The sequence below is a fragment of the Onychomys torridus genome, chromosome 1, assembly GCF_903995425.1.
Source record: "Onychomys torridus chromosome 1, mOncTor1.1, whole genome shotgun sequence".
Classification (NCBI taxonomy): domain Eukaryota; kingdom Metazoa; phylum Chordata; class Mammalia; order Rodentia; family Cricetidae; genus Onychomys; species Onychomys torridus.
In genome coordinates this window covers 92,097,081-92,117,230 of record NC_050443.1, presented here as the reverse complement: position 1 = coordinate 92,117,230, position 20,150 = coordinate 92,097,081, and the positions used below count along the sequence as shown (strand labels likewise).

At 46.2% G+C, this 20,150-nt stretch overlaps 1 protein-coding gene across 1 annotated transcript in view; it reads right to left on the bottom strand.

The window, feature by feature from the left end:
- The window catches only part of Spon1 (spondin 1), a 288,479-nt gene that overhangs the window by 3,716 nt on the left and 264,613 nt on the right, over positions 1-20,150 (bottom strand). Inside the window, exons 8-15 of the mRNA XM_036177304.1 lie at positions 9,994-10,195; positions 8,058-8,198; positions 7,082-7,157; positions 5,871-6,053; positions 3,635-3,805; positions 3,381-3,548; positions 2,187-2,351; positions 198-461 (exon numbers count right to left, since the gene is read on the bottom strand). Of these exons, the coding sequence (XP_036033197.1) occupies positions 198-461; positions 2,187-2,351; positions 3,381-3,548; positions 3,635-3,805; positions 5,871-6,053; positions 7,082-7,157; positions 8,058-8,198; positions 9,994-10,195 (1,370 nt within the window). The remainder of the gene's footprint in view (positions 1-197; positions 462-2,186; positions 2,352-3,380; positions 3,549-3,634; positions 3,806-5,870; positions 6,054-7,081; positions 7,158-8,057; positions 8,199-9,993; positions 10,196-20,150) is intronic.

Here is a 20,150-nt window from a genome sequence, read left to right as displayed (position 1 = left end):
AGCTAATTATATATATATAATTATATATATAATATATATATAAATTTGCTACAAATATTCACCCAATCTCTCCTGTTTAAATTTTGCTTTCTTAGTATTTGGAATCAAAATTTGGTCTGGATAATCCGAGAAGTGCCCCTCTTTCTTGGAGCCCAGAGCAGCCCCACCCATCCTGGTCCTCGGGGAACTAACTGTACCTGGGAACTGCTCTCCCTCCGACTCCTCTCTCAGCTGCTCACTGCGCCTGCTCTCTCGGGCCTCCCTCCAGCGCAGCTTCTGGACCGACGGGTTGCGAAGGCATTTCCGGGCACGGCACTTCTTGCGTTGCACAGTCTCTGGGCAGGGTACACCTCCAAACTGAGGTTCCATTTGGATTGTTCGGGTTCGAATCATATGGCCTTTCCCGCATGACTTGTTACATTCAGACCACTGGGACCACTCACTGAGTTCACAGTCAATGGCTGGCGAGACACAGACAGGTGTGAAACAAAATAGTCAAGTATACCCCTTTGACTGTCTCAACTGTGCTGCCAACCAGGAGAAACTGGTTTCTAGCAGCAGTGGCATTATCTAGAGCATATAGTCAATAAGTAGTAGGGGCAAGGTCGGTGCTAGGCCATGACTTAGGGTGAAGGTGTTTTCATAGACTCATGCTTTGCCCTGCGACTTCCTGGAATAGTCATACTATACTAGTGGAACTGACCAGCCCCCACAGTCTCAAGGAACCTCGATTTCCTCAGAGAAACCATAGTGGTCTTCAGTGAATGGTTTCTCTTCAAAGCCTTTGAGAGAACACGGTTGCAGGAAGCTTGCCTGCGTGGAGCCATACATACTTAGGCCTTTCTCAGGCCCATGTGGCTTTTCTTATTCTACACCTCATCTGCACTTGCATATGGTGGTCTGTGTAAAACACAGGAGCCCAGGAGAAGAAATCTTACAAAGGATCAAGAGCAAGAGGTGTTTTATGGCTTATCATAATAAAAGAGCTCGCCTTCTTACTAAACAAGCACTTCTCAGTGTGAGGGGAAACAGCATTTTGGTCTGATTTTTCAGGATGTGTCCGAGGTGGCAAATGATAACACACTCTTTCAGAAAGTGTTTTCCGGCCTCTTTCCCTGAGGGAGCTTGTCTGCCAAATGGGGATAATTGTAGTTCTTTTAAATTAGGCTATGAGGATTAAATGAGCTATTTGCTCCTGACAGCGCCCTGCAGATGTTCATTTCCTGGTCCCCTTTAATGGCCCCTGAGAACAGAAAGACTTGTTTGAATTGGTGACTGTCACCATGCGGTGAAGGCTCTAGAGCCCAGTCGTTGAGGTAGCTGTGTGCTAAGTATGGGCAGTAAAGCCCGAGGCTGCTGAGTTCTGATGCAGGTCTGCACCTGCTCACACTTGGTGCCAGTAGCCGGCTTTAATCGTCAGAGGAGCTTAGAAAGTGTTTTGTTGCTATATGGACTGGGAAATTGAGGGATAAGGATAAGCCATATCGGCTGTTGACTACAGATTTCAGAGGGAGATGTGGGCAGATGTTTTTGAGAACCTGACTTTTTCTTCTTCCTTCTTCTTACCAGCCTTCTGGAGTAATTGACTGAATGCCAGCCTCTAGTTAGGAGTAAATAAAATGACCACATGGTGCAGGGATAGAATCGGAAGGTTCAGAAAGTTCATGGGTCAGACAAGCCTGTAAGTGGGGTGGGCAGGGAAAGGACTGAGGGTGATGAACTTGTGCTACTATTTAGTATCAGTCTCCCAGTTAGTTTTCAAGTCACGTAGTGTTTGTGTGCTTTGTAGACAACAGTGAGATTGAAGAGTTTCTGCCAACACAGATCCAAACACCACTCTTCCTCCCGGACAAACTCGTCACACTAGAGGATCTTTACAGTCTATGTCCTTTGGAATATGTATCTGTCTGCACAGGCATGTCTAAGCCTAAAGATGGTTTCTGGTGTTTCCTCCATTGTTTTCTGTTGTATTTACTGAGAGAGGGTCTCTTGCTGGACCTACAGAGCACTGATTCCAGCTTTTCTGGCTGGGCTTTTATGTGGGTTCTGGGACCCAAATCCCGGTCCTCAAAGTGATGTATCGACTAAGCCTGACTGGCACTATTAGCACAAAGCTGGTTGGGGGCTCACTGGACCAAGGAACTTTGGAGGAGGTAAGGGATGGGCTTCCAGGACCCGGGACTTACGGCATTCTGGCAGCATGCACTTCTCCACCTGCTCCAGTTCCTCGTTACAGTCACCCAGCTCTGCCAGAGACTTGAGCATCCGCTGGCGGGTCCGCATGCCCTTCCCACAGGTTACGCTACAGTCACTCCACTCAGACCAGGGAGACAGCAAGCATGGGATGGTATCTAGGTCAAAAGCCAAGTTTGGCACTGAGAACAGGCACCTGTGTTGTCTTTGATCTTGACACTATAAAACCCCCACCGGCACTGGCCACTGGAATAGAATGGAACTGGACTCTAGGTTCAGAGTGAACAGCCTGGACAGGAAGTGGCTCTCAGCCTATGGTGCTTATTACTCTTCCTGTATCTCCTGCGGCCCAGCTGGTGGTCATGACCTTATACCAGGTGAAGTAGAGCACAAGTTCTCAACAGAGAAATCACTGAGTTAATGGAGTCACTAAATTTAATTAAATCTATAGTTAGTACAGATTTAATAAGGCCTCACTAAGAACACTCCTCACTTGATGCCCCAGACAGGAATTGGCTCAGTGCTGCAGTATTGCTTGTCTGAACTGAAATCCTTAGACTGTGTGTGTGTGTGTGTGTGTGTGTGTGTGTGTGTGTGTGTGTGTTTGTGTGCACATGTGCACTCATAAGCATTTGCATATAGAGTGGGCACAGTTGTACCTTACGACGCCTAACATGGCCATCATAAAACAAGAATGTGCTGGGCATCGTGGTGCACACTTTTAATCTCAGCACTTGGGAGGCAGAGCAGGGGGGCTTTCTATGAGTTCAGGGCAAGCCTGGTCTACATAGCCAGTTCCAGGCCAGTCAGGGCTTCACAATGAAACCCTGTCTCAACCCCACAAACAAACAAACCAGGAATGGATTGGACTCGGCCAAAGCACGTCTTACCTAAATATACTATTCCTTTCTATTGCCCCAAGGGAAATGCTTCTAGGGAACACAGCTGCAGGTGAATTCTATCCAGAAGCCACCAGTGTGCTTAGAACACCCCCAAGGAGCTTGTCTGTCTGGGTCTAGTTGATAGGATATCCGTCACACCTGTGGTTCCTCTGGCTCCTGACAGTGTCCTACAAGACTAGAGCCCGCTTTCTCTTGGCCCCTATTCATCCACCTAGTAGGGGCACACTTGGGTGTCTGTTGTCCGTTTGAGGTTCCCTGCCCAAAGCCCTCCCCATACCCACTCACGGCACTCAGGCATCATGCATTTCTCCGCCTGCGATGTCTCAGCCTTGCACATGGAGCCATCGGCAGGGCTCATCTTGACCATACGGTGCCGCTTCTTCATGCCCATCCCACAGGTGGCGCTGCAGTCATCCCACTCACCCCATTCCGTCACCAGGCAGCTGCTGGGAGCTAGGGGGTCCATACAGCTGGAGTTGTACAGCTTGTGCTGGGGTGCACCTGCTCGCCCCACCCACCTGCAGGGCACTCCCACTCACAACACTCCTCGTTGACTGTGCACTTCTCAGTCTCCTCTGTGGGCAGCGTGCACACCGAGCCGTCCTCTGGGAACTGCTTCACGTACCTCTCCCGGGACCTCATGCCCATGCCACATGAGATGCTACAAGGTGACCAGGTGATCCACTCCGACATGGTACAGGTGGAGCCATCTGCAACACACTGAGCATGCTCAGGAGGAGCAGAAAAGAACCTGGGGTTGGTACAGAGCACTCTGACTCTGGGAAGAGAGGCATTTAAGAAGTGGAGCATGTGCACCAGGTCCAAGGAATAGGCCCAGCGATTTAGAACTGTCATACCTCCTGGGGGTGTCTTCCTGGATATAATAGTGGCCACTTTCCTGTGGTGGAGTCTTAGTCTATCCTTAGAGACTTCAGCTCCACTACTGGCATTAGTTCCCTAGCTCTTGTCCTCAAAAGGAGCCTCAGTGTTGACAGTTCCTTTTCCCTGTCTCCTTGTAGGTTTGTCTATAACAGGATTTGTTCTTCTCCATGGTGCCCTATTTGAGACCCAGATGGCTAGCAATGAACCATGTGGGGGTAAAGCCCTGAGAGGCAGGCCAGCCTGCTACCAGGAAAAGCCAGTAAGTGTCAGGCAGGAGTGTGCTGTTTTAGCTAGCCTCTGCTTGGAATTGCTTGTCTTTGTTCCAGGCACCATCCAGCCTGAATAGCCGTGCCACGGCCACCCTTCTCCTCAGAATATGAATGGAAAGCAGCATAGACCCATAGAGGCAGAGAAGAGTCATGCAGAAGCAGGCTGCTGCCCTTTGCCCAGCAATCATCGCCCTGCAATCTTGAAAGCTATGTGTAGTGACATAGGTTTTGCAAACTTGCAGAGATCAAGCCTGACCTTTGACAGTTTCTGACAGAGCTGGAGAATATAAGCAATAAGCCTCAAGGTCCCTACGTGAAGCAAGCAGTCTGTTGTGGTAGGCTTAGGTGAGATTTGGAAGAGGTCCCGGGAATGACAACTACTTAAGAGCATTTGCAAGCCCAGCTAGCTGTGATCTCAGCACTCAAGTGGCTGAGGCAGGGGGATCGTGACCAGCATGGAGCTATAGAGTGAGCTCTAGGCTGGCCTGGGCTATATGGTGAGGAACTTTCTCAAATTCCCAAACCCCCCAAAAAGGGGGGAGGGCAGGGAGGAAGAAAATGAGAGGGAGGAAAGAAGGAAAATGCAGCCGAGTTAAGGGTCAGAATTGGGCTACTTGTCAGTAGTAGTTTGTCACAAAACATCTGTCTGCTGCTTCTGCAGATGTGTATGTTATATCCCATGGCTGGTGTGTGTGCGTGCTGTGACTGAATGTGAACTGTCCCCCACAGCTCATGTAGTGACCATTTGGTCCCAGCTGCTGGTGGTATTGTAAGAAATATCAAATATGAGTCTTTTCTATAGTTCTATACTATACAATTTGTGTTCAGAATAAGGAATTATAACCTTTATTTCCCCTACCTTTAAGACTTTTATACAAATATGTTAATCCTATGGACCCAGTAAAACCTTTGTTTACTCAAAGGCCCCCTGCTCTATCCTAGGAATTTGATGGTCTGGAGAAGGGACCCCTCTCTCCTTCCTCTAGCTCCTATGCATCGATTCTTTTCAGACTAGCCGACTGAGTAAGATTGTGAGGTTGGACCCCAGTCAATGGGGAAAAGGCACAGCCATCACCTGAGTTAGAATAAAAATGAATTGTGCTTCCTGTCTGTTCACGCTTCCTGGGCACACCCTGGAGCAAGAGTAAAGTCTGCATTGTCGAGACGCCTAAGTCAGAATGGCGCTCTTTTTTGTGACCCCAAACTTACTTCTAACAGTATTTTGTGGTGGTTGGGGGTGTTGGGGAGACTTTAGGAAGTGGGGCCTAGCAAGAGAAAGTAGATCACTCTCCACCTAGGGGCCCATGAAGTACATGAGTCAAGCCACCCCTGACTAACTCCTTTGAGTCCCAGTGAGCCTTCCCCTAATGTTCTGACAGGTACCTTGGTCTAGGTGACACACAAGTGACACATGGAGGGAGAAGGTGGTGAGCCTTGGGAATTGGTTATCACGTGATGGGTTGTGTGTGTGCAGAGGCCTCAAGATACTGTAGGAGGCTTTTGCTCCGCTTGGGCTTTTGTTGACCATGAGACCACTCTGGGAATGCTGCCTGGCTCGGTGAAAGGGCCCGGGGTGAAGGGTCTCTCTTCCCATCTTCTCCAGCTGGCCTAAACCTTGCCTTACCTTCATCGCTGCAGCCAGGGCCCATGCAGGGCTGAAAGTCCTGGGTGTCAGGGCAGGGGACACTGAGGTCCAGCTGGGCCTTCAGCATGCGCTGCCGCATCCGCTTGCCCTTTTCACAGGTGGAGGAGCTGCAGGCCGACCACGGAGACCAGTTGGAATAGATGCAGGTTTCAGGGGTGTCGTCTGCAAAGAGTGTTTGACATGTTGTCCCTGGGAGCCTGTGGAAGCCATGACTGGCTATCTGCATGAAGGTTTGTCTGTGTGTTCCAGGGACAGAAGACATTTTCTTCCCTTGAGACATGATGTTCCAGGGGCTGGAGAGGTGGCTCAGCAGTTAAGAACACTGACTACCCTTCCAAAAGACCTGGGTTCAATTCTCAGCACCTCCATGGCAGCTAACAACTGCCAGTAAGTCCAGTTTCAGGGGATCTGGCACCCTCACGTGGATATACATATAGGCAAAACACCATTGAACATGAAATATTTTAAAAAAAAGAAAAGAAAATGATGTTCCAACATCCTGTTGGTAACTATGTAATGAATGGTAACTGTTCTCTTCCTGTAAGATCCTTTTCCATGTGTGTATCTTCTCATCTCCGCCCTGCCCTTGGCAGACATTGTTTCCAAGAATGTGGGCATTTCATGGGCAGTTTTGAGAAGCTCAAAGCTCCTTTGCAGCTTCTCCTTCCCATTGGCTCCACCCATGGGTGTTAGCTCCCAAAGCCACCCTGTGCTGGCATCCTTAGGAACCTTACTTAATTGAGCCTGTTGATTCTCATTTTCTTGGAGGCAGAGTCTGTTATTATGCCCATTTCATAGTTGAGGGGAGAGAGATGGGAAGGTTAGCTTCCTGTCAAGGTTACAGACTCAGGAAGTCTAGGTTCTGTGAGGAAACATAAAAACCAAGGCTCTGCCTTTTGGGCCTGGGCTTCTGTCCTTGATGATGGGTGGATGGACTTGTGTCCACCTGAGAAGGCAGAACAAGCATCAGAGCTGACAGTGACCTGGATACTGCGAAACCTCCCAAGTCCATGTTCATGGCCGTAATAGAGAACTAATGTTAAGTTCTAATGTCAGTTCTCCAGCAATTTTCTTATACACTGAGCTCCACCCCCTGCCCCAGGCATCCTGGTTATTTCAGAGATGGGAACACCGAGTCAGAGACACCTGGTCATGTCAATTTATGTTGTCAACAATGGAGAACAGCATACCTTCGTCTTTCTCTTCTGGAGCCAGGTCAGCCACAATGTCATCCACATTGTCAGGTACAATGTTGCATTGTTCTCCCTGCAAAAGAAATGGAGAGTGTACATTTGAGAAAAGAGAATGTTCAAGGGAGAGATGGAATACCTAAATCTGATGTTTCCTTGGCACCAAACCCATGTGATGGCAGAGTTCTGGTCCAACATGTACAGCTTAAATGAAAAGAAATGCAAGAAAAAAGCATTGACTACACAGATAGCCTGACCATGGCAGACACTAACAACTGACTATTGTAGATGAACAGTCTTATTAAATAAGAACCACAGAGCCAACTGCAGAGTTAAAAGCTCAAGAGATCAGAGCAATAGCTAAGAGCTGATAACCTTTTCTTACCCTTACTGCTGCTGTTGTCCTTCCCCTCCACAAGAGGCCTACTTCCTGTGTGTCTGTCCTTTTATTTACTTTCTGTTCTGCCTTCTCATTGGTTGTAAACCCAGCCACATGACCTCCTCATCACTGCCTGTCTGTACAGACCTCCAGGTCTTCTAAGGTTGGTATTGAGATTAAAGGCGTGTGTCTCCATGCTGGCTATATCCTTGAACACACAGAGACCCGCCTAGCTCTGCCTCCCAAGGGCTGGGATTAAAGGCATGCACCACTACCGCCCAGCTTCTGCTATGGCTTGCTATTACCTCTGACCCCCAGGCAACTTTATTTATTAACATACAAATAAAAATCACATTTCAGTAAAATAAAATATCACCATAGACTATAGAACTTATGATAAACTAATCTGCTTGAATCAAATCATTCATTTGAACCTGGCTTCACTCTGGGTTGCATTTACTAATTTACATCTAAAAAGATAATTTTCATACTGGAAACTTCAGAAGGCCCAGAAATCCCATATCCAGAGGTGCTTCCTGCTAGAAACCCTAGCGACCCTAGAAAGGTGGATAGGCACACTGGCCTTCTTCATGGTACCTTCCGGGCGATTCTCTCGATGACAACTCTGGCCACTTGTGTGATGGACCCACCTTCTGGGTCATAGAAAGGACTCTGAGGATGGTCCAGACTGGTCAGAGGTCGGATTTTTTCCTGAGGAATTGTGGGCTTGTTTGGTGACTGTGGGAATAAAACAGAGGACATCAAAAATACAATAGGAAAAGCCTCAGACCAATTTGTTTATTGTGGATTAGAACAAAAACTCTGATTGTGTGTGTGTGTGTGTGTGTGTGTGTGTGAGAGAGAGAGAGAGAGAGAGAGAGAGAGAGAGAGATTGATTGATTGATCCTGGAAATCAAATACAGAACATTGCTCTGGTTGGAATTTAAGAAGTGTAACTAGGGCTGGAGAGAAGGCTCAGCAGTTAAGAGCACTGGCTGATCTTCCAGAGGTCCAGAGTTCAATTTTGAGCAACCACATAGTGGCTCACAGCCATCTACAGTGGGATCTGATGCCCTCTTCTGGCATAAAGGTGCACATGCACATAGAGCACTTATATACATAAAATAAATAAATCTTTTAAAAAGTGTAATTATATTTGTGGAATTCCACTTTTGTAGATCCTGTGCTTGGAAATCCATAAACCTATGCTTAAAAGCTTGCACATGCACTGAAAGTTTGTGCCTGACTGGAGGAGCCAAGTTCCAAAGAGGTCATTCAAGCTTAGAAGTGGCTGAGCCAGCTTGACCTGGATCCAAGGCTTTTTCTGCTGGACCAGGCAGCTAACTGTTCTTGTGTCTGGTCAGATGTGAGTCACACTGTGTCTGATGACTACTCAGCTCAGCCATTGCTGTGAGAAGGCAGCCCCAGACATACTCTAGACAGAATGGATGAGTGTGGCAGGCTTGGATAGTGGGGGATGGTGAGTCTGATGCTAGCCTGGGCTACATAGTGAGAACATGTCTAAAACAAAAAAACAAAGCAAGGGCTGGGAATGCAGCTTAGTTGTAGAACACTCGCTCAGTATAGGCAAGGCCCTGGGTTCTACACAAACCTCCAAACCGAACAACAACAACATAGCATTAAAGCAAAAACATTTACAAATTAGGGCATTGGCTAGATCTGCCTGGAAAAATCACAGTGTTCTGAGTGATTGCTCTCTCATGCATTTCCGTGTGTGTGTGTGTGTGTGTGTGTGTGTGTGTGTGTGTGTGTGAATGTGAACACCTGTGAGTACAGGAGCATGTGTACACCTGTGTGGAGGCCAGAGGTCCACTTTGGGTATCATTCTTCAGATACTCTCCACCTTGCTTTTTGAACCAGGGTGTCTCAGTGGTTAGGGACTTGCAGAGTGGGCTAGTCCAGCTGGCCAGCAAGCTCTGGGGATCCCCCTGTTTTTCCCTCCCCACACTAGGATTACAAAGCATGTGCTGCATGCCTAACTTTTTTTTACCTTCGTTTTGGGGAACTGACTCAGCTCCTCTTGTTTGCCCAACAAGAACTTCACTGACTTAGCTGTCTCCCTATCCCTCTCCTACTGGTTTTCTGGATACCTCCAGACTTTAAAAATATCTTTTAAAAAGATTTATGTAGTTTATATGTTTAAGTTTTCCTTTTTTTGCCTGAATGCATATACGTACGCCACCTGTGTGCCTGGTACCCATGGATGTTAGATGAAGAGGGGGTTAGATCCTCTGGAAATGGAGTTACAGATATTTGTTAGCTGCCTTGCAGAGGCTGGGAACTGAACTAATCCTTTACAATAACAACAAGTGGTCTTAACCACTTAGCCACCTTTCAGGCCTTGTGATGGCTCCAGACTTTAATGCAGCTGGTACATAGAACAATGCTGGCCACAAAGGACTTCTAGTACATAGCTGAGTCACACCCACTTCCTTTCCCAGGACACCTAGAATAGGGCAGACCAGAAGGGCTTGCTAAGGAGGTCTGCCTTCCACTGTGGGCACACACCTACCTCATAGGTCACCCCGCTGTCAGTGCCAGCATCCCAGGGGATCAGGTCCTGCACCACTTTCTGGACCCAGCCACACTCCTTGGTGCACAGATCCTCTGCAGATAGGCCCACATTCCAGTCAGGACTGGGGCCCATCATGGTCAAGAAGGACATTAAGTGGCGTGTCCTGTCCACTGAGAATTCAGCTGAGGGTGCTGCTCTCCTAGAAACCAAATAGAGAGGCTATCACATTCAGGATGGGCTGCACACATACTTGGGGGCTGTGTGCCTGGCTGTGGTTAGAAACTCAGAGTGTCAGAGAGGGGGCAGACTCCTCAAGCATCCTTGGTTTATGCTCATTTCTCTTCTGAGCCTACCTGTTGGACAAAGATGGATGTCTCACACTGTCCATTTTTAAACACCACTGTAGCATTTCCAAGTATGATTTATTTGCTCAGTTATGGACTGATGCATCTCTCACTGCACTGTAAAGCTCTGGGAAATGTGTGTGTGTGTGTGTGTGTGTGTGTGTGTGTGTGTGTGTGTGTGTGTGTATGTGTGTGTCCCCAGCTATTTAGGATGTGAGATGAGCTTTGCAAACAGTAACTGCTCTCCAAAGTCCCAAGACATATCTTCATTTCATCTTTACAACAGAACTAAGGTAAGGATTATTGATTCTGTCTTCTTCAAGAGAGTCATGGAACTTGTCCAGAGTCACAACATTAAGGGGCAGAATAGAATGGAGACAATGACCCACACAAACATGAGCTCAAGGTCAATGTTCTTTCCATTATCAACTCCTAAATTCTCCTCCTGCCCACTCAGTTGAGATCTCCAGAGTGCCAAAGGTCTTCCAGTGCCTTCTGCCTCTGTTTACCTTAAGAAACCACCCAAGGCAAGGACCTGCCTGGCATTAGGGCATACTCATCTGGTTGCCCTGGTTACCAGTTGAGATGGAGAGCCAGAAACCTTTGGCTAAATGTTCCAGTGCCTGGAAATAATGTCTCCAGACTCCAGCTATCAGGAGCAACTCTTCAACCTCCATCTCCTCAGGTTCAAGGTCTCAGGAGAGGCTACATTGCAAGAGATGATGGAGGTGGCTCACAGAAGGGATTGGGGTGGAAGAGTCACATTCTCTTAGCACATTCTAGGTGACAGACCCACCTGATTCCATTTTCCTTTCATGGAGATCCTGTAGGGGTAGACTTATGATCCTGTTTTGTTGAAAGGCAATGAAAGTGCATTGGGGTGAATGAGCTTGGAGGCATGCATAGCAGGGGCCTAAGGCTTAAAGGCATCTTGGCATGACTCTGCAGTCTCAGGCCACTAGCTGTGGGAAAATCCTTGGCTAGTCACCGCCTGATCTGTTCATTCCATCTGGTAGTTGGTCAGCTTTTGCTGTTTTGAAAGATCCCGTGGCTTCTGCTGAGATCTGTGCTTCTGCCTACCTTCACCTAGCCCAGATAGTGATGACTCTGGACCCAGTGGGCCCCACAGAATTAGATCATTGGCCCTTGGCAGACATATGGAACCAATCAACAAGCAGAGGGGAGGAAAGCTTAGGTGAAGGTCCTGACACCATCCCGTAGAGCTGTGTGCCTTTGAGCAAACTCAGCCTCCTCCCTATCTGAGTGTCCAAATCATTTTTCAGATATTATTTTATTTGTGTGTGTTGTATGTGCACATATCTGTGGATGCATGTACCTCTACCATGTTAGGTATCTTCCTCTATCACTATCCATCTGATTGTTTAAGATAGCATCTCTCTTTCAACCCAGGCTCACCATTTTGGCTAAATTTGCTGTCCAGTGAGCTTCCAGGACCCACTGGTTTCTGCTTCCTCAGTTACAGGCTTATAGGCACACACAGCCATGCCCAGCTTTTATATGAGCTCTGGAGGGCCTGAACTCAAGTCCTCTTGCTTGTACAGCATCTCTCTGGCCCCAGCGTCCAAATCTTTAAAATGGGGATCACATGTCTGTATCAGAGGGTTATAGTGGGTAATTAGCCAGCTCTCCTGCACAGTGTGCTTAATTCAGCTCGGCATCTCTGCTTTGATTACAATCACAGGTTTAACATCTTTGTTCTGAAAACCCCAAAGCTGGGATACTCCAAATTCCAAAGCAGCTTGGGTGCTGACACAATGCCACGGACAGAAAATTGTGTATCATGAAGTAGCTGCGTGCACAAAATTCTTAGAAAATGTGCAGCAGCCAGGGAATGGCACCAGTCTAGATGTCCAGCAACAGAGGGATGGGTAACTGATACACAGTAAACTTTTATTCAGTAATGACATTTGCAGGAAAATGGATAGAACCAGAAAGCATTATGTTAAACGAAATAAGCCAAACTCACAAATTCTGCAGTTTCCTCTTATCTGTGGAATCTAGATTTAAAATGATATACATGCGTGTGCTTGTGCCTGTGGTCTGTGTGTGGGGAGTGTCTATATGTGTATAGTTGTGTGTGTGGTGGTTTGTGTCTGTGTAGGTCATGAAGTTAGAAAGGGGATCATGAGGGAAGAGGGTAAGGAGGGGAGGAGGAAGTAATTCTACATGTGTCATGAGAACAGAAGGCCAGGACTAGTGAGGAACCAGGCAGAGGTGGCGAGGGAGCCATGGGGGAATGGGAGGAGTTTGAATAAAGTGTACAAGAATATGAAAATGCCATAAGGAAACTCAGTAGTTTTGTATGCTAATTAAAAAAATTAATGAAACATTGTGCTAAGTTATCTTCAGGCTGTGTTATAAGGTGTATGTGAAACAAATGAGCTCATGTTTAGACCTGGATTCCATCCCCAAGATACATCATTATGTATTTGTAAATTGTAAATGTTATACAGTTTTCAAAATGTGAAATTGGAAAATCCTCTGGTCCAGGGCATTTTGGGTAAGATATACTAGCTTACTCTGTTGCTGAGAGGAAAACTGTGGGCTCAATGTGATATCAGGAAAGGGGTGGGAAAGGCTTTTCTGAGTAGATTTCCTACTGTGGTTGTTACCAGTTGAGGGTCTAGAACATGAATGGAGCCAAAGTCTAAGCCTGGCTTCAGCACCTGCAGGCAACAAGGGCCAGATGTTGTTCCCCAAGCCCCACGCTCTCAGAAGCATCCTGTGCCTGGCCAGGCCAGCCTGGGAGCAAGGCCCTGGCATTTATTTCTGTACTACAGCACTTTGGAAAGTCTGGGTCCTTGGCATCCCTGGGAACTTACCAGAAATGAAGGTTAATTGGTCCCACATAGATTTGGTGAATTAGGGGTGTTGGGTAGGGCTCAGTCATTTGTTTTAACAAGCACTGTAGGTGATCTCCTGTAGCTCAAAAGCTTTCATGTGTCATCTCCAGGAGCCTTTCCAACCCACTGACTGAGGCAGGGCCTGTAGTCTGTCTGTTCCCACATGTTCTGCAGGTCTCTGTAGTCAGACCTATAATTGTCTTTTTCTTTTTTGTTGAGACAGGGTTTCTCTGTGTATCCCTGGATGTCCAGGAATTTACTTTGTAGACCAGGCTGGTCTCAACTCAGAGATCCACCTGCCTCTGTCTCCCAAGTGCTGGGATTAAAGGTGTGTGCCACCACCACCTCAGACTTATGATTAAAATGGCTTCCTAACAATTTCTTTTTTGGGGGGGATCTCCTCAGGGGTGGGCTTTATTGGTGCTCTCCAGTTATGGAGGACCCCAGTGGGCCAGCTGAACATCTGTATCTGGTGGTGACTGAATTGGCCTTATTGACTCCAGATCTGGGAAAATCCTGCTCACCATTTTTGGGTCTCAAAGCTCCTATTACCTGTGTATTTGAATACAAATGGCCCCCATAGGCTCATCTATTTGAATGTTTGCTCATCAGAGTGGAACTGTTTACCAAGGATTAGGAGATATGGCCAGTGTTGGAGGTGGTATGTTACTGGGGGTGGGCTCTGAGGTTTCAAAAGCCCAAACCAAGCCCAGTTTTCCTCTCTCTGCTTCCTTATTTGGGACCAGGGCTCTCAGCCATTGCTCTAGCATCACTCCTGCTTGTCATTCCACTCCCCACCATGGTGATGGGGGACTAACCCCTGAAACTGTAAGCAAGTCTCCAGTGAAATGCTTCTGTAGGTTGATTTGGTCATGGTGTTTTGTCACGGTGTTAGAACAGTACCTAAGACAGCACCTGAAGACATGCCTGCCTTTCTCAATGATTGGCACAGATGGGGACTTAGTTTCCTTTTCTCAAGCTCCTTATGAATTCCTATGGATTGTGCATCAGTGGTTTTAACAACTTCTTTGTGTTACATGTGTGCTGGTGAACGTACGTGTGTGTGTGTGTGTGTGTGTGTGTGTGTGTGTGTGTGTGTGTGTGTTTCTCACGTGCTGTCTATTTTTTGTTGTTGTTATTGTTTTTGGAGACAGGGCTTCTCTGTGTAGTTTTGGTGCCTGTCCTGGATCTTGCTCTGTAGACTAGGCTGACCTCGAACTCACAGAGATCCGCCTGGCTCTGCCTCCTGAGTTCTGGGATTAAAGGCGTGTGCCACCTCTGCCTGGCCTTTTTTTTTTTTTTTTTCATATAAGATCTCTCAGTGTCCTAGAACTCACTAAGTAGGCTAGGCTGACTGGCTAGGAAGCCCCAATTATCTGCCTATTTCCCCCTCCCTAGTGTTGGGATTATAAGCATGTGGTAACCACAGCTGACATTTTAAAAATGTGGATTCTGGTCCTTGTACTTTCCTGGCAAGCACTTGACTGACTGACTCATCTCCCCAAGCACTCAGCAGATTTCTTTAAGAAGCTCCTGAGGGAACTTATGCTCCCAGCTTCCATAGTGCCTCCAGTCTGGGACCTGTGGCACTGCCTGTCCAGCCTCATATCAAGTGGCTGGCCTGTTTTACAATGCCTGTCCAGCAGTCCCTTGGGATGTAGCCCTCCTCCATTGCCACATAAATGGTCCCCCCAACTTCCTCAGAGTGTCATTTCAGAGATAGTTATTCATATCCTGAACCCCACAAGTGATGTGACTCATAGTGACAACCTAGGGAGACAAATACAGCTCTACCGAGGAATCTAGAGCATTAGGAACCTCCCTGACACCAATCCGGCACAAACTGGTACTTGTGTACCTCACAGACATAAGTTTGTGTGATGGTTGATCTTCCTAACAACTTAACTGGGCCGGTAACCACCTAGGACAGCAGGATCTGAGTGTTCTCCAAGCTGTTTCTAGAGAAGACTCATTGAGGATCTCCCTCAAGGTGGGGAGCGTCATCCACAGGCTGGCACCCCTGACTCAGTACAAAAGGGAAGAAAGGGGAAGCGAGCTGAGCACCAGGCTGCATCTCTGCGCTTCCTGGCTACAGATGCATGGTGACAGCCACCTCATGTTCTGGATGTCATGCCTTCCCTGTTATAACGAACTGTGTCTTCCAAAACCAGGAGCCAACACGCCTTTCCTTTCTTAAGCTGCTTTTTTCCAGGGATTCGGTTACATCAAGAAATATAGCCGAGACACTGCTCAAGGACAAGGACTCAGAAGCCTTTTCAACTAACAGAGCTGACAGCCCGAGGGCGGTACCTTCCAGGGCCTGGTGAGGGCTGTAGGGATGGGAAAACTGGACAGACATCCAAATGCAGAAGGGTGTAGGAGCAAAGTTTTTAAAAACATCTTTAGACACACCTTGCCACTTTCTCTTATACAGGACAAGAAAATTTCCCCCAGGCTGTATAGTGCTTCCATGAGAGACCTTTTCTCTGCTCCCCCAAACTGCTTGCTGACCTGATGCATCACTCAGAATTTCTTGTTTAATGTCTCTCTTCCCCATTCGGTACCAATAGAGTAGAGGCCTTTTTTTTTTTTTTTTTTAAATTTGTTATTTCAGCTCTATTTCCCTGCCTGGTAAGAGACCTTAGCATGCAGTGAGCTCCTTCCAAATGTTTGTTGAAATAAATGAATTAATCTAGGAAATGAATGTAGAGCTTTTCTATTTCCTTTGACCTTCAAATTTAATTAAAGGTCACTTCAAAGTATTTATTATTTCTCTTATAAAAAGCTTATTTAAAATAATGAAGTGGATAAGCCTTTTCTCAGGAAATGCTAGCCAGGCCTAGGGCTCTTTAATTTAATCGAACTTTAATCAAGTTCTTATTTATGCTCTTTTAGATTCCAGGTCTTCCAAGATATGACATTTTGCCAATTTGGTGTCCTAATTTTCTTTTATCTAGGATTTAAATTTGAACTCTTTTTATTTTAAAGCAGAGAGAATTGATATGGACTTATTACATGGCAGAGTATTTGACAAATCAAATTAAAAATAATATGATAATCAAAGTAAGACAGGATAGGAATTAGTGACCCAAAATGGAGAATCTAGAAACTGCCCTGTATGAAGTAGTCTACTCAAGGGAGCCTGAGAGGAAAGACTAGTCACCAAGGGTGTCAGACCACTATAATAACAATACTGGATTCACACCAAACACCATACAGTAAACAATAGCTCTAGAATCAGATAACATTTAGATTATAGAAAATATCAAACATTTGATTAAAACTTTTGTTAAATGTTACCTGTCTTACTTAGATTTGAAACAAGAAAAGCAACTGCAAAGGAATTATACATCAATTAAAACCTCTGTATAATAAAAAGAATGGCACATGCTTAGTATTACAAATCTTAAAAGCCATAAACCTGAGACTTTCTGAGCAGTCATGAAACCCAAAAGGAGAATTCCACTCTTGACCCCATGTGATGGGTTACAGTCAAATTTCAGATACATTAAGATACTGTGCAAACTTATCCAAGTATAAAAGGTGTACGTGAAACATGTTGCATGTTGAGACTTGGGGCCTGTCCCCAACATATGTCATTATATCTATCCACAAATATTCTGAAATTGAAAATCCTTGTGGCCCGTCTTGTTCCAGTTTTCCATCACTGTGACAAGACAAAACTGAGAAAGACATCTTAGAGGAAAAAAGTCTCCTTTCGGCTCATGGTGTCAGAGATTCCAGGCCATGGTCACTTGACCATGTTTCTGTGGGGCTGTGACTCATAGTACATCGTGGTGGGGCCATAAGGAGGAGGTAGTGGGTGGCTGGGTGCTAATATACCTTCCAAGTACAGACCTCCACAGGCCTACCTTCTTCCCGACTCCTGAAGTTTCCATCACTTCCCTTGAGTGCTTAAGCTGGAAACCAAGCCTTTAGCTTTTTAGGGTACATCTAAGACACAAATCATAACACCTCTGGTCCCAAGAAAAACAGCATCTCTTAAAAAAAAATGTTCCAATCCAGCATAACTGAAAATTGTCAGTAAAGTTATGAACAGATAACTCACACAAGCAAAATTAAAAATAAGTGGCCACATGGAGAAATGCTTTGAGAGAGTGTGGTGCATGGGACGAGGGCACAGGAACAGGTGTTTTTAACCTCACTTATGGTAAAGAAAGTGCTCATAAGCCAGGTGGTGGTGGAGCACGCCTTTAATCCCAGCACTCGGGAGGCAGAGACAGGTGGATCTTTGTGAGTTTGAGGCCAGTCTGGTCTCCAAAGCGAGTTCCAGGAAGGCTCAAGACTACACAGAGAAACACTGTCTCGAAAAACCAAAACAGAAAAAAAAAAGGAAAAAGAAGAAATTTCTCATCATGGTTCCTGACAATACTGTGCCTCATTTGCAACAAAACTTCCCAAAACACAACACAGAGAAAGGAAGTAAAAAATGATCTATACCTCGATCCTTTTTCCCCCCAAGTGCAGAAACTCCATTAAGCCACCAGGGGGCGGCAAAGCCATTCATTTGGCTGAAGCCCTGAGTTGGCGGATCAGGGTTTGTCAGGTTCTTGCAACATTCATTTCTAACCATAAGGCATCTGGGACTCCAAGTCCATCTGGACACGCAGATCTACCACCTGCTCTAGTCCATGTTCCTTCACTATCCTAAGAGCGTGGATGGACCCAGGTGACTCTGGTAGGAGGCAGGAGGGGCTCTGGAACCAGAGGGCTGATTTAAAAGGAAGATACTTCTGGTTTTATTTCTAGAGAAGTTGACCCAGTCTCTGTACCGCAGACCTCACAAACACAGGCCATTGTCTAAGCAAGAGATAACCAAACAGAACGGATGGGAATAATTTAGGGAGAATGCCAGTCCTTTCCAGGAGATAAATATCTTTGAAATTTCTGGTAATTCTTAGCATTCAGACCACCCTGGAGGAACAGAGTAGTGCAAATTCAGAATGATTTGTAGGAACTGTTTTCCACTCATGACTGCGAGGAACCAGTGAAGGATGTGGCTTTCCTTAGAACTTGTCTTTTCCTGTCTCTACCTGAACACTGGGCTGTCAGTGCTCCGGCTTGATTTATTGAATTAAACAAGTCATTCACGACTGTCCTTTGGGAAGGGGTGCTGGGAATGGGGATGAAGATTGCCGAAAAACAAGTCAGTTTCAACAGGCAGGACTTAGAAAGTAGGTCACCCGCTCTCCACCAGGCTGGGGAGGCTGGAATCCCATTAACCTCCATCAGGCAGGCTTTGCTGGGACGGGAGGGCTGTTAGGGCACAACAAAACTTGGCTGGTGTGGGCTTCCTAATTTGACTTCCTAATGAGATTTGGAAGAGGAAAGGGGAGTCGAGGGTTTGGGCTAATCAAAGGAAAATTCCTTTCCCTTAACAAGTGTGGAGTGGAAAGGTTAGGGATGTTTGGGAGTTGAGTGTTTACCATCAGTTAATTGTTTTGTTTCCACTGGGTCTCAGGAAGTCTGAGGGATAGGTGAAGTGTGGGAAGGTAGTCCCCAAATAATACTTATTTCAAATTTTCAGAAAGCCTTTCACATCTTGGAGAAAGAAAAAGACAAAAGAGAAACAACCCCCCACCAAAACGAAAACAAAAACAAAAAATCAAAACCCACCTCCAAGCCACCAAAACACACACAAAAATCAACTCTGCTTGATTTTCCCCCCTTCCTGGCCACAGCCCAGCCAGCCCTTGGTCTTCTACAGCAGCCTTAACTGGGTCATTTGTATTTGTGACTCTGCAACCTCACTCTGTCCCAATTTTACCCGCTGTGTGCAGGGTTTCCCCATCCCACAGTAGAAGGTCACAACGACCTTCATATCTGTCAATCTAAAGCACACTCTATAACCTTGACTTAACTTCAGTCTCGGATGGGTTGGGCCTAGCTGGTCACATTCTTCAAACACTCTTGTCTGTGTTTGGGGGAACCATGCTGTCTTTGGGACCTTTTTGCTGTTCTTTTTTGGTTTCCTTTGAGGGCAAGTCTTTTTCACCATGAAGAGTAGGGATGCTTTGGATTTCTGTCCTAAGTCCTTGACTCTTATTCCCAATCTCAATCAATCAATCCCTCTCTCTCTCTCTCTCTCTCTCTCTCTCTCTCTCTCTCTCTCTCTCTCATTCATTGGCTTTTGGGAAGTCTCTCATTCATGACTCAGCTTTGCATGTACAGAGAATTTTAGGCCTGAAATTCAGTTACATAACTAACTGAGGACTTGACTTTTATATACATGTTTTGAGGGCATCTTAACATGTCATGGTCAGAGTTGATCTCATGGGCTTTGCGTCAAACTTCATCTAATGTTCTAGTCATGGGTGGGATTGCCAATTCCCTAGTTGGGTCAGCCTCACACCTGATAGGCATTTTGACCACTCTGCCTCCCTCATCTTTTTTTCCTTCAGTCACCACAGCTGGCAGCTTTACCTTCTACAGCTTATCACCGCACCTCTTCTATTCCCCTCCCACCACAGCCTTCCCATTGGAAGTGGCAGGTACCTCCCTCTGGGCTCTCAGCAGCTGCCTGCCCGCCTGCCCGCCCTTCCCACCTCATCTGACTTTACATATTGGAGCCCCAGTGTTGCCACTGCCTCTTCCAAATGCTGCTCTGATCATATTCTGCTGGAAACTTTTCAATAAGTGTTTTAATTTAAAAATTAAAAAAGGTTCCCCTTTTATTGGTATACTTACTATACAGAGGACTGGCTTCCACAAGGACAATGTTATACAAGTATATAATACACTTTGAGCATGTCTCTCCTACCCCACCTCCAGACAACCCTACCATTCTTCCATTTTTAATGTTGCATAGCTTGGCCCCACACGAAGTTCACCTTTGATTTCTGCATCTAGTTATGCAGAAATTAGAAACCTTTTAATGCTTGGAATTGCTGCATTCCTCTTCATTCTGACCTCACCATGACTTTCC